General features: G+C 42.2%; 1 protein-coding gene across 2 annotated transcripts; it reads left to right on the forward strand.

Annotated features, from left to right (window-relative positions):
• On the forward strand, nt 1-5,512 carry LOC123595405 (PWWP domain-containing DNA repair factor 3B-like). 2 transcript variants are annotated; one of them, XM_045473153.1, is made up of 2 exons: nt 1-488; nt 1,225-5,512. In XM_045473153.1, the coding sequence occupies exon 2, from the start codon at nt 1,428-1,430 to the stop codon at nt 4,017-4,019; it is 2,592 nt and encodes an 863-aa protein (XP_045329109.1). In that variant the 5' UTR covers nt 1-488; nt 1,225-1,427; the 3' UTR covers nt 4,020-5,512. The 2 variants fall into 2 exon arrangements, with proteins under 2 accessions (XP_045329109.1, XP_045329110.1); XM_045473154.1 differs by lacking the exon at nt 1-488 and adding an exon at nt 622-933.
• The last annotated feature ends 6,141 nt before the right edge of the window (nt 5,513-11,653 follow it).

Here is an 11,653-nt window from a genome sequence, read left to right on the forward strand (position 1 = left end):
ACACACAGACACAAGCCACTACTATCATTAAATCTGTGTGTCCAAGACAGACAAAGGCTGTACTGAAAGTATGAAAGCAGTACTTCCCACTGTTCTGAAATAGGAGGACTAGGATAAACTAAGTAGCTTCACGTGGAGATGTATTTGAAATGCAAAAGAAGGAAGAAAATAGACATGTCTACATTATAAGTGAGATTTAACTAACATTTCTGTTTCAGAATGGCCTGCACTCCAGAGCTGGGGAAGGGAAAATGATGAATCCATCCCCGTTTCATTGGCTTAACTTCCCGTCTGCTTTTCTGATTTTCTAGATTGACGTTAGAGGTGCATACGTCCTGGGTATCTATCTACATTTGACGTCATTTGATCCCTGGAAGGACAGCGCACCTCAGAAGCACACAGCAGAATAAAGGGTCTGCTGGACACGCAGTTGGAATCAACAGATGCAGCTCACAGAACCACACCTCCCAGGATTTACGTGGCATTCAGTAAGACGTTCCCATTTTACTAAACATCCCATTTGCAGTCATCTCATGTTGAATCTGGAGTGTGGTTTACTTTGCTCCTCACTCTACAGCCACTTCTTTACACAAATTAAGTGCTTGGTGTGGGGAGGGTGGGGTGGGGGGAAGCCTTTTAAACCACCATAGAGAAATGAAAAAGTGCAGGTCACAGCCAATGGCCCACGCCTGCAGCAACTCTTATGAAGATGGTACCAGTAACCACCATGATGATCTTTGTGAACCTCTGGATTCTAGGCTCGTGCTCTTGAACACAACATTATGCTGACATTCAGTGTCTGTAGGCTGGAGATCACCCCTGGCTTCCCTGGGTACACAGGGTGGCACCAGCACCCCAGAAAATAAAAACTGTAACATTCCCCCAGAATGAACCCGGGGGAGCACAAAAGGCACAGGATGTCCAATACCACAGGTGAGATCTAGAAAATGACACCCACCTCCCCACACAGATGCTCTTTAATATGCAGTCATAACAAGCAGGGCAAGAAGTTGGGTTTGGCAAGTTATAAAACTCCTCTGGTATCTTCTGTATTTTTCCCTGATACTTGCCGTGTATTTTAGCCCCCCCCCCCACCCCGTCTGATACACACTCTATTTCTTTGCTTTACCTCTTATCAATTCTCATTGACCAACATTGTTCTAATTTCACACAAAAGGAGTATTTTTTCTAATACTTTTCTTCTTTTCCTTTTCCACATTCCAGTACTCTCCAATATAGTCCGTTCAAAACACAGGCTCCAGCGACCCTGGGAGATTCAGGTGAAGAAAGACAGGCCACGTAAGGTGTAAACCCTTTGTGGTCCTAGGCCAAAAGGTGTGGTGAAGAACATTGCTTTAGGGAACACCTGCCACGGCCAGACCCTTCAACCTCTATTAATTCCGTCTTGACAGGAAACTCAAATCATAATGGCTGCTGAGTATATCCTATGCAATTGGAAAGGCCACATTTGGCCAGCAAAGGCTTTGTCCAGATCTGGGATCTCACCAAAATATATGAGGAAAAGACCACTTTCTCTAGAAGTTCAAATACTCTCAGTAGGTAAAAAAATTAAAGTGAAAAGAACAGACATAAAGCTCCTAAATGAGTCTCAAATTGAATCCTTGCTAGTGGCCCAGTCAAAGGCCAGTGTTCCACCAGGACAGAAAGTGGCCTACAGAAATGCTCTTAAAGTGGCACTGGAGATCCTGAATAAGAGAGCAAATTTTGGTCCAGCAAGAGCATCAGATGGTCTAGAGACCACTACACCATCTCAAAGGAGACCACAAATGCAAGCTCGTAAAAAGTACCGGAAGCCTAAAGGTACCTTACTGAGGAGTCTTAGGAAAAGAAAAAACCTCAAATCGCTGCTGGTGTGTTCACAGAATAAAAACGCCCCAGACAGTGGCCCATCACAGGCGCACACAACCATCACGCATACACTAAGGGAAAGGCGAGCAAAGTCCTCGCGAAGCTGCAGCATGTGCTCAAAGTTCCCATCACTTTCGGAAGATGATCATAAGACAGGAGGCCGACCACACACACACACAACGGTCACGCGTACTCTAAGGGAAAGGCGAGCAAAGTCCTCGCGAAGCTGCAGCATGTGCTCAAAGTTCCCATCACTTTCGGAAGATGATCATAAGACAGGAGGCCGACCACACACACACACAACGGTCACGCGCACTCTAAGGGAAAGGCGAGCAAAGTCCTCGCGAAGCTGCAGCGTGTGCTCAAAGTTCCCATCACTTTCAGAAGATGATCATAAGACAGGAGGCCGACCACACACACACACAACGGTCACGCGCACTCTAAGGGAAAGGCGAGCAAAGTCCTCGCGAAGCTGCAGCGTGTGCTCAAAGTTCCCATCACTTTCAGAAGATGATCATAAGACAGGAGGCCGACCACACACACACACAACGGTCACGCGCACTCTAAGGGAAAGGCGAGCAAAGTCCTCGCGAAGCTGCAGCGTGTGCTCAAAGTTCCCATCACTTTCAGAAGATGATCATAAGACAGGAGGCCGACCACACACACACACAACGGTCACGCGTACTCTAAAGGAAAGGCGAGCAAAGTCCTCGCGAAGCGGCAGTGTGTCCTCAAAGCTCCCATCACTTTCAGAAGATGATCATAAGACAGGAGGGAAAGGAAATAGGGACACATCAAGAGGTATGTCTTTGCATCGCACAGTCAAAGAGAAGGGTACAAGTGCTAAAGATGGAGGCGTCCTTCCACCTTTGTCACCAAGCTTCAACCTCACTTTGCCCAAAGCTCACAAAGAAGAGGCACATGACACCTACCCAAGGACCCTGGCTGTCTCCTGTGAAAGCTCTGCCTTCTCGGGGAATGTTGAGGACCATGGAGAGGTTGCCTGGAAGCCAGGCTTGGAAGGTGCAGCAGCATCCTCCAGTGCCCCTAAACAGAGGCGGTGTTATTCACTCGGTCTGGCAAATAGAAAAAGGAAGCTGCAGGTGACAGAGTTTGAGAAAGGGCTGCAAGAACTTCAACCTTCAGTCAACTCAAAGGCTATTAACCCCACCACCACTATTAAAAAGAATGCCAACAAAGAAATGGGACAAGTGGCAAGCATGGATTTTCCACAAGAGCCTTGTCCCATTGAAGGAGGAATGATGGTCTGGTTCAAATTTCAGAATCACCCATTTTGGCCTGCAGTAGTAAAGAGTGTCAGCCAAACAGAGCAGACTGCAAGGGTGCTTTTGGTTGAGGCAAACATGCACTGTGAAATGAGTGGCATTCGAGTTCCTCTTCGAAGATTAAAGCACCTGGATTGTAAAGAGAAAGAAAAACTAATAAAGAGAGCCAGGAAATTGTACGAGCAAAGTGTGAACTGGTGCTTCTCCCTGATTGCCCACTACAGAGAAAGGCTCAGGCGAGGTTCTTTTGCAGGCAGTTTCCTGGACTATTATGCTGCTGACATCAGTTACCCAATTAGGAAAGCCATCCAAGACAGGGATCTGGAGATTGATTTCCCAAAGGTGAATTATGCCGACCTGGAAGATTTTGAGGAGGAGACCTCCCTGGACGGGAAGAGGCCCTGCAAGAAAATTCTCCCTGACCGGATGAAGGCTGCTCGGGACCGAGCCAACCAGAAGCTAGTGGACTTCATTGTGAAAACAAAGGGGGCCGATCACCATCTTCTGGACATTGTCCAAGGCAGGAAACAGTCCAGGTGGCTGGTATCATTTAGGAATTCGAGCAGGTACGTGATCTGCGTTGAAACATACCTGGAGGACGAAGACCAGTTGGATGTGGTGGTAAGACATTTACACGAAATCTACAAACAAATAGACAAGAAAACGCTGAATCTGGTAAGGGATGACAAAGTGAGTTTTGTTCTGGAAGTTCTTCTGCCAGAAGCAATCATTTGTTCAATTGCTGCACTTGATGGATTGGATTACAAGGAGGCAGAAAAAAAGTACCTACAGGGGCCACCTGTGCATTACCGGGAAAAAGAGCTATTTGATAAAAATATCCTAAAGAAAATAAGAAAGAGATAAGCAACAAGGAGCAAGACTAGTTAACTCCCCCTGTACCCACACTTTAGCAGGAAGACCTCTCATCACCCTGTCTGTATGAAATGTGTGATCGTTCCACTCTCTATGGCATGTAAATATGTTCTGGAAATTTGAGACCTTGGGAATACGCTGGATTCATTTTGGATCCATCTCTAGCACTTGTGGGTAGCACAGTCATCATCTTTTCTAGTACCCAAATGCCTCACAAATTAATTTGTTAAAATATTGCAAACAGTTGTGCTTCCCTCTACTTGCTTGGATGTGTAACTGTCCAGATGTTTTCCTAACATGGCTTTTAACCGTACTTCATATTTTAATATAGCACACACACATTATTTTATTACATGAAAGAGCACTGGTATCAAACATTAAGCAACGATCATTTTTAAAATCCAAGATAGACTCTTACAGAAACAATCTGCAATCTCTCATTCCTTTTGTGACACCTGAGTATAAATGATTGGGTTCCTTCTTAAGATAATTCCTGAATTTTTTCTGCCACGCTTGTTTGTTTGGGAAAAATAGCCCTGAGAGCTGAAACCAATGACAGAGATGTTTTCTATATATTATCACTACCTTCAAATGGTTCTTGCAAAAGCAGTCTGGAATCCAAAGTTAATGGATCATTTGCACGTAGTCCACACGTGGGTGAATGAAATCTCAACGTGCAGTAAACATTTTGCCAGCCTGTGAAAGATTGTTAAAACTCTACATTTCCCTGAGATTCCACTTACGGAAGTAGCTCTTGTTCAATGGCTGAATGGTTTCCTTAAAACAGACAGGCTCCTGGCTGTCTTCTTAACTGACTGGATCCTTTGCGTATACTGCTTTATCCCCATGTGGATGACAACTAGACTAATCGTACACACCGTTTACCTATTTTAGACCTAGGAGTCCAGGCTCACTGCTAAGAGCCTGTCTGATTGGCACAAATTGTAGGAAAGCTCGCATTTTGCTCTGGACCTGTGTGCCCTAAAATGCAGTCGTTTGTCTGAAGCTAAGCAAGCTTTCTCTTTTGACTTATTCATTGACTAGCCCTGACAGGTTCCAACTGTTATGCAGGCTGGAAAGTCATTCCAGGCTGCTTGAGCAATAGATGGACCGGGATCTGGGAACTTGGAAATGGGCTACAGAAAAGTATCCGTTTGGCTAAATATGGCTGTTGTCAGAATACAATGAGACATATGTAACTAAAAGATAAATTCTGAAGCCCGTGAATTGTTATCCTACTTGAAACGAGAGTTTTTTCAGACAAAAAATGTTGGGAAAGCTAGTTTACTTTTAAAACTTGTTGTGAAAATAAACACTAAAGGTTTAATATACACCTGAGTGCATTTTTATTCTCAGAGAGAGTCAACTGTCACTCACAGGCCCATGTTATGTGTCCACATGGCCGTGTGATTTGTGTGTGTGTAAAATTTTCAAGAGCTAGCTGTTTTGATTCACGATAAAACCACTGTATCTTTCACCTTGAACTTTTGCTTCATCATATTTATATAGATAGATGAATAGATGATAGATAGATAGACACATAATATTTTGGAATTTTAGTAATTTAGTTGTCACCTTTATGGTTCATTATAAATTTTCTTCTAATCCTAAATATTCACTTTTGTACTTGTTTTCATAATTTTAGAAGAGAACCTTCCAAATGGTGTAAGCTTCAGGCCCAACAGAACCTTTTGGGACTCTGCCTGAGAGTCACCAATGACTCCTGAGGCATTCTGCATGAGCTCGTCCACATGACGTTCTCATGGTCCTGGAAAGTACTTGGAAACACACCATCTCCACACTCTGTGTGGACCTTGTGCACTGGAACAACACACGTTAGTTCCTCTATAAACATCATGTCGCTGAGTCAAATGTGTCACTCAACTTCAGCTTTCTCATATAGCCATATTTGGCTCTACATTCTAATATTTTCTTCACTACCTCATTCATTCATTCATTCATTCATTCATTCACTGAGCTGTCCATTGATTCATAGCATTGTGAGTCAGTAGAGTAAGATGTGGTTTAAGACCGCTCTGAGGATAAATTTCAGGTGCCACAGAAAGAAGATTGGCATCATGGAATGATGACCTATAAGTGAAACCAGAACCCCAGATTTTCCCATACTTGTGAGATCGTGGGTGTCTCTTGGTTGGGGATGACGGGAAAGGACCTGGTCCCTCCTGGGGTGTCATTGATGCCAGAGGCAGTCACTGAAGAAGAAAGACATGCCTAGGACATACATCTATTCTCCTCCAGGATCACATTTGGGGTATGCAGCTGGATTGGGGGCTGGCTGTGTAGACTGTGAGATACCTTACAGCTTGAACAGTTGTAGTTGTTAAGGTGGCTCTAAGATTGCCCTAAACTGGTTCTCTATCATGGGTGTGTGTGTCTGACGGGATAGCCCAATCTGTCACCCACCCTAATCTACTGGATTAAGGAGACCTCCTCTCCTCTAGTCATAAGGCAGATGGTGGAATATCAGGTCCTGATCCTAACTGTTGGTTGGCAGAGCTGCATGGAGATGGCATGCACAGAATTTACAGGTTTCCATATTTATGTATGAATCTGACAAAGAAAAAGTGGAACCCCGAGACACGCTATAGTGACCAGCAGGAGAACACTGAATACCCAGAATCCTCCTGAAACCTCACCTGGGCATTATCAACTCCCTAATGTTTGCTACTGGAGAGAAGCTGCCTCACTCCTGGAGAGCCTGCAAAGACCTCATCTAGGGCAGCTGCCTGAACAGATGTTGCTTCTCTTATTCAACATTAATCTCTGCTAACTTTCATTGCTATCGGACTAATAACAAGGGCAGGTAAGACTAGGTAAGATCACAGCACAGGAAAACAAAATAAAGTTTTGTTTGGATGGGAAATGCCTTACATTCAGAAAAACTGTAGGACGTGGCTCATGTCTACTTGCATGAAGTGAGATAATATATGTGCCAATGGATTTTGAGAATATTGAGCCTGCAAGTCAGGGGACAGAATATAAGTCAATATGGGGGAGAACCTAATAACGTGGGAGCACAGAGATGTGACTCAGGGTTTGATGTCCTTAAAGGGGCCAACCCAGCAGCCTAATATGCATGTTATATAAGCTTGGACAACAACAGTCTACAGTAAATGGCATGGAAATATTGGAAAATTGAGGAATTGGCGAGAAGGTCCAGGGCGGAAGGTTTTTAGCTGTGATTTGTAACGTGAGATCAGATGTCCTACCTCCAGCCTCTGTTTCTTTGGAGGGCAGAGAAGTCACTGCTCAAATAAGGAACGTGCTGGTGAAGTGGCACTGGCATCTTCGAGAAACTCAGTGCTGACTCTCCTCTGCAGACCATTGTTGGAAGCAAGCAATGCTGGCATGGAATTGGCAATCAATGGAGAAGACAAGATTCTCAAAAGGCAGGGTCCTTTGGGGCGCCTGGGTGGCGCAGTCGGTTAAGCGTCCGACTTCAGCCAGGTCACGATCTCGCGGTCCGTGAGTTCGAGCCCCGCGTCAGGCTCTGGGCTGATGGCTCGGAGCCTGGAGCCTGTTTCCGATTCTGTGTCTCCCTCTCTCTCTGCCCCTCCCCCGTTCATGCTCTGTCTCTCTCTGTCCCAAAAATAAATAAACGTTGAAAAAAAAAAAAAAAGGCAGGGTCCCGATGGTGGCACAAAACTATCATGGACAGGGTGAGCATCATTACCCTACTGGGCAGCAAGGCCAAGGTGGGGGTCAGTCTCATCTGACTGACCAGAATTTGTGGCAATGTTATAGACAGTAGTGTTCCAGGATCTAGATGTGTGTACAGCTAGCTGAGTTGTTATTTGCTTTTTATAAGGAAAACAAAAAATAAACAAAATGAGAGCTGGCAAGCAGAAAGCTGATGTTAGCAGCTGTAGTGGAAAACTGTAGTCTCCCACCAAGTATCCAGGTCTAAGTCATCCCCCAGGCCCAGACAGAGCCCTCTGAGTGAAGTGGTGGAAAAACCCAGCCAAGCCTTTCCTAAAAAACCCTTATCTATTTTACCAAGGTAATTGTGCACTGTGGTAAGGAGGATACCTGCATTAAAAAAAAAAAAAAGAATATTGAATATGAATTCTCTGCTTATAAAGGGACTTATGAAGTCTAGGCAATAGTGGACTTCTGTCTCATTTCTCTCTGACAGGACATCCAACGGTTCTGTGGGTCCACCCAGGGTTTTTTTTTTTTTTTTCCTCCAGACTCTCAGTATATAGTTGGCAATAATGTGCTTGGTAGGTGACAGAATCTTCATATTAGCACAAGTGACATTATATGGAAAGGCACACATGGAAGCCTACAAAGCTGCTATCTCCCTACCATATAAGAAAATAAAAGAAATACTAATTTTGTACTAAGAAAAGTGAGAAGACTCAGATTACTCACAAGCAAAAGAAAAAAAAAAAGTAACTATGTGCATTGGTGGATAGGTTAACCAGCTTAAATGTAGTGATTATTTTAATGTGTAAGTATATTAAATCATCAAGTTGTATACCTTATATGTATACAACTTTTGTAAATTAAATCTCGATAAACCTTGGGAAAAACAAGAAAAAAAAAGACATAAAATTGGGAACATTACTATCAGCCTTACAGAGATTAAAAAAAAAAAAAAGATTATAAGTGAATTCTATGAAAGATGGCACCAAATTTAAATAAGTTACATGAAATGGACAATTTCCTGGAAACACAACTGGCAAAACTGACTGATGAAGAAATAGAAATTCTCAATACACCTATGAAAAAGTAAAGAAATTGAATCTATTATCAAAAACCTCAGAACAAAGAAAAGCTCAGGACCTGGTGGCCTCACTGGTGAATTCTACCAAATGCTAAAGAAGGACTACAAATCCTTGTCAAACGCTTCCCAAAGAATAGAAGAGAGGGAGGAAGCTTCCTAACTCATTTTATGAGGCCAACATTACCCTGATAGCAACGTGAGACTAGGACACCACAAGAAAAGTGCAGACCAATATCCTTTAACAATATAAGTGCAAAAACACCAAAAAATATACTAGCAGACAAAACAGCAGTTTCCTTAATTAGAAGAATTTTAATTAAAAGGATTATACATCATCGTAAAGTGGGATTTATCCCAGGAATGTAAAGGGTGGTTCAACATATGAAAAACAATATAACACACCACACTAATAAAATGAAGGGAACAAACCACATGATTATCACAAAATGATGCAGGAAATGCATGTGACAAAATCCAATACTCTTTCATGGTAAAAAGCACTCAGAAAACTAGAATTAGAAGGGAATTTCCCTGGGGCACCTGGGTTGAGCTCAGTCAGTTGAGCATCCGACTTCGGCTCAGGTCATGATCTCACAGTTTGTGAGTTCGAGCCCCGCATTGGGCTCACTACTGTCAGCGCAGAGCCTGCTTTGGATCCTCTGTCCTCTCTTTCTCTGACGCTCCCCTGCTCACGCTCTCTCCCTCAAAAATAAATAAACATTTAAAAAATTAAAAATAAGGGAATTTCCCCAACTTGAAAATGGGCATTTATGAAAAGCCCACAGCTAATATCACACTCCATGGTAAAAGAATGAAAGTGTCCCCCTAAGACCACAAACAAGACAAAATGTTCACTCCTGCCACTTCTATTTAACACTGTACTGAAAGTTTTAGCCGGAGCGATTGGGAAAGGAAAAGAAATAAAAGGCATCAAATGTGGAAAGGAAGAAATAAACCTAAGGGCACCTGGGTGGCTCAGTCGGTTAAGCATCTGACTTTGGCTCAGGTCATGATCTCACGGTTTGTGGGTTTGAGCCCCACATCAGGCTCTGTGCTGACAACTCAGAGCCTGGAGCCTGTTTCGGATTCTGTCTGCCCCTCCCCCTGCTCTCTCTCTCTTTCTCTCTCTCTCTCAAAAATAAAATAAAACATTAAATTTTTTAATAAAATAAAAGAATAAATAAACCTAACTCTATTTGCAGATCACAGAATCTTATCTATTTAAAAATCCTAAGAAATCTATTACAAAAGTTCCAGAATACAAAATCAGTACACAAAATCCAGTTGTGTGTCCATATACTTGCAATGAACAGTCTAAAGAGGAAACTAAGAGAATAATTCCATTTCCATTTACAATAGCATTAAAAAGAATAAAATACTTGGGAGTAAAGTTAGTTGAGGAGATGCAAGACTTGTATGCTGAAAACAACAAGACATTGTTGAAAGAAGTTAAAGAGAACCTAAATAAATGAAAAGACACCCTAGGTTCATGGGCAGGAAGATGTAATATTGTTAAGATGGCAACACTCTCCAAATTCGTCTGCAGTGTCAGTGTGATCCCTATCAAAATCCCAATGCCCTATTTGTAGAAATGGAGATGTGATCCTCAAATTCATATAGAATTGTAAGGGACTCCAACACCAAAACAAACTTGAAAACAAAAAACTGAGTACAAAGTTATGGTAATTAAGACAGCGTGGACATTTGGGCTCTTTCCATAATTTGGCTATTGTGGATAGCACTGCTATAAACATTGGGGTCCATGTGCCCCCTTCGAATCAGCATTTTTATATCTTTTGGATGAATACTTAGTAGTGGAATTTCTGGGTCATAGGGTAGTTCTACTTTTAATTTTTTGAGGAACCTCCGTACTGTTTTCCAGAGTGACTGCACCAGTTTGAATTCCCACCAACAGTGTAAGAGGGTTCCCCTTTCCCCACATCCTTCCAGCATCTGTTGTTTCCTGGGATGTTAATTTAAAGAATATATATATATATATATATATATATATATATATATATATAGAGAGAGAGAGAGAGAGAGAGAGAGAATATACATATTCTTTATATGATTTCACTCATATGTGTAATTTAAGAAACACAACAGATGAACATAGGGGGAGGTAAGCAAAAATAAGATAAAAACAGAAAGGGAGTCAAACCATAAGAGACTCTGAAAGAAAACAAACTGAGAGTTGTCGGAGGGGAGGTGGGTAGGGAGATGGCTAAATGGGTGATGGGTATTAAGGAGGGCACTTGTTGGGATGAGCCCTGGGTGGTATAAATAAGTGATGAATCACTGGGTTCTACTCCTGAAACCAATACTACATTGTATGTTAACTAACTTGAATTTAAATAAATATTTTTTTAAAAAGATAGTGTGTACTGTCACAAGTCTAGACATTTAGACCAGTAGACTATAGAATTGAGGGTCCAAAAACAAACACATACACATATGGCCATTGATATTCAACAAAGGTGCCAAGACCATCCAGTGGGAAAAGAACAGTCCTTTCAACAAATGGTGCTGGAACAACTGGGTACCCACATGCAAAAAGAAGGATGGTAGACCCTCTTCTCACAACGAACACAAAGATCCACTCAAAATGGATCAAAGACCTAAATATAGCTAGAACTATAAAGCTCTTTAAAGAAAACACAGGGGTAAATCTTCATGATCTTGGGTTTGGCAATATTTTCTTAGATATAGCAACAAATGTACAAGCAACAAAAGAAAAACTGCATTAATTGGACTTAATAAAAATTTTAGCATGAAAGGACACTTTCAAAAGAGGGAGAAGACAACCTGTAGCATGGGAGAAAGTATTTTCAAATCATGTATCTGATAAGCATCTAGTATCTAGACTATATAAAGA

The sequence above is a fragment of the Leopardus geoffroyi genome, chromosome X (assembly GCF_018350155.1).
Source record: "Leopardus geoffroyi isolate Oge1 chromosome X, O.geoffroyi_Oge1_pat1.0, whole genome shotgun sequence".
NCBI lineage: Eukaryota > Metazoa > Chordata > Mammalia > Carnivora > Felidae > Leopardus > Leopardus geoffroyi.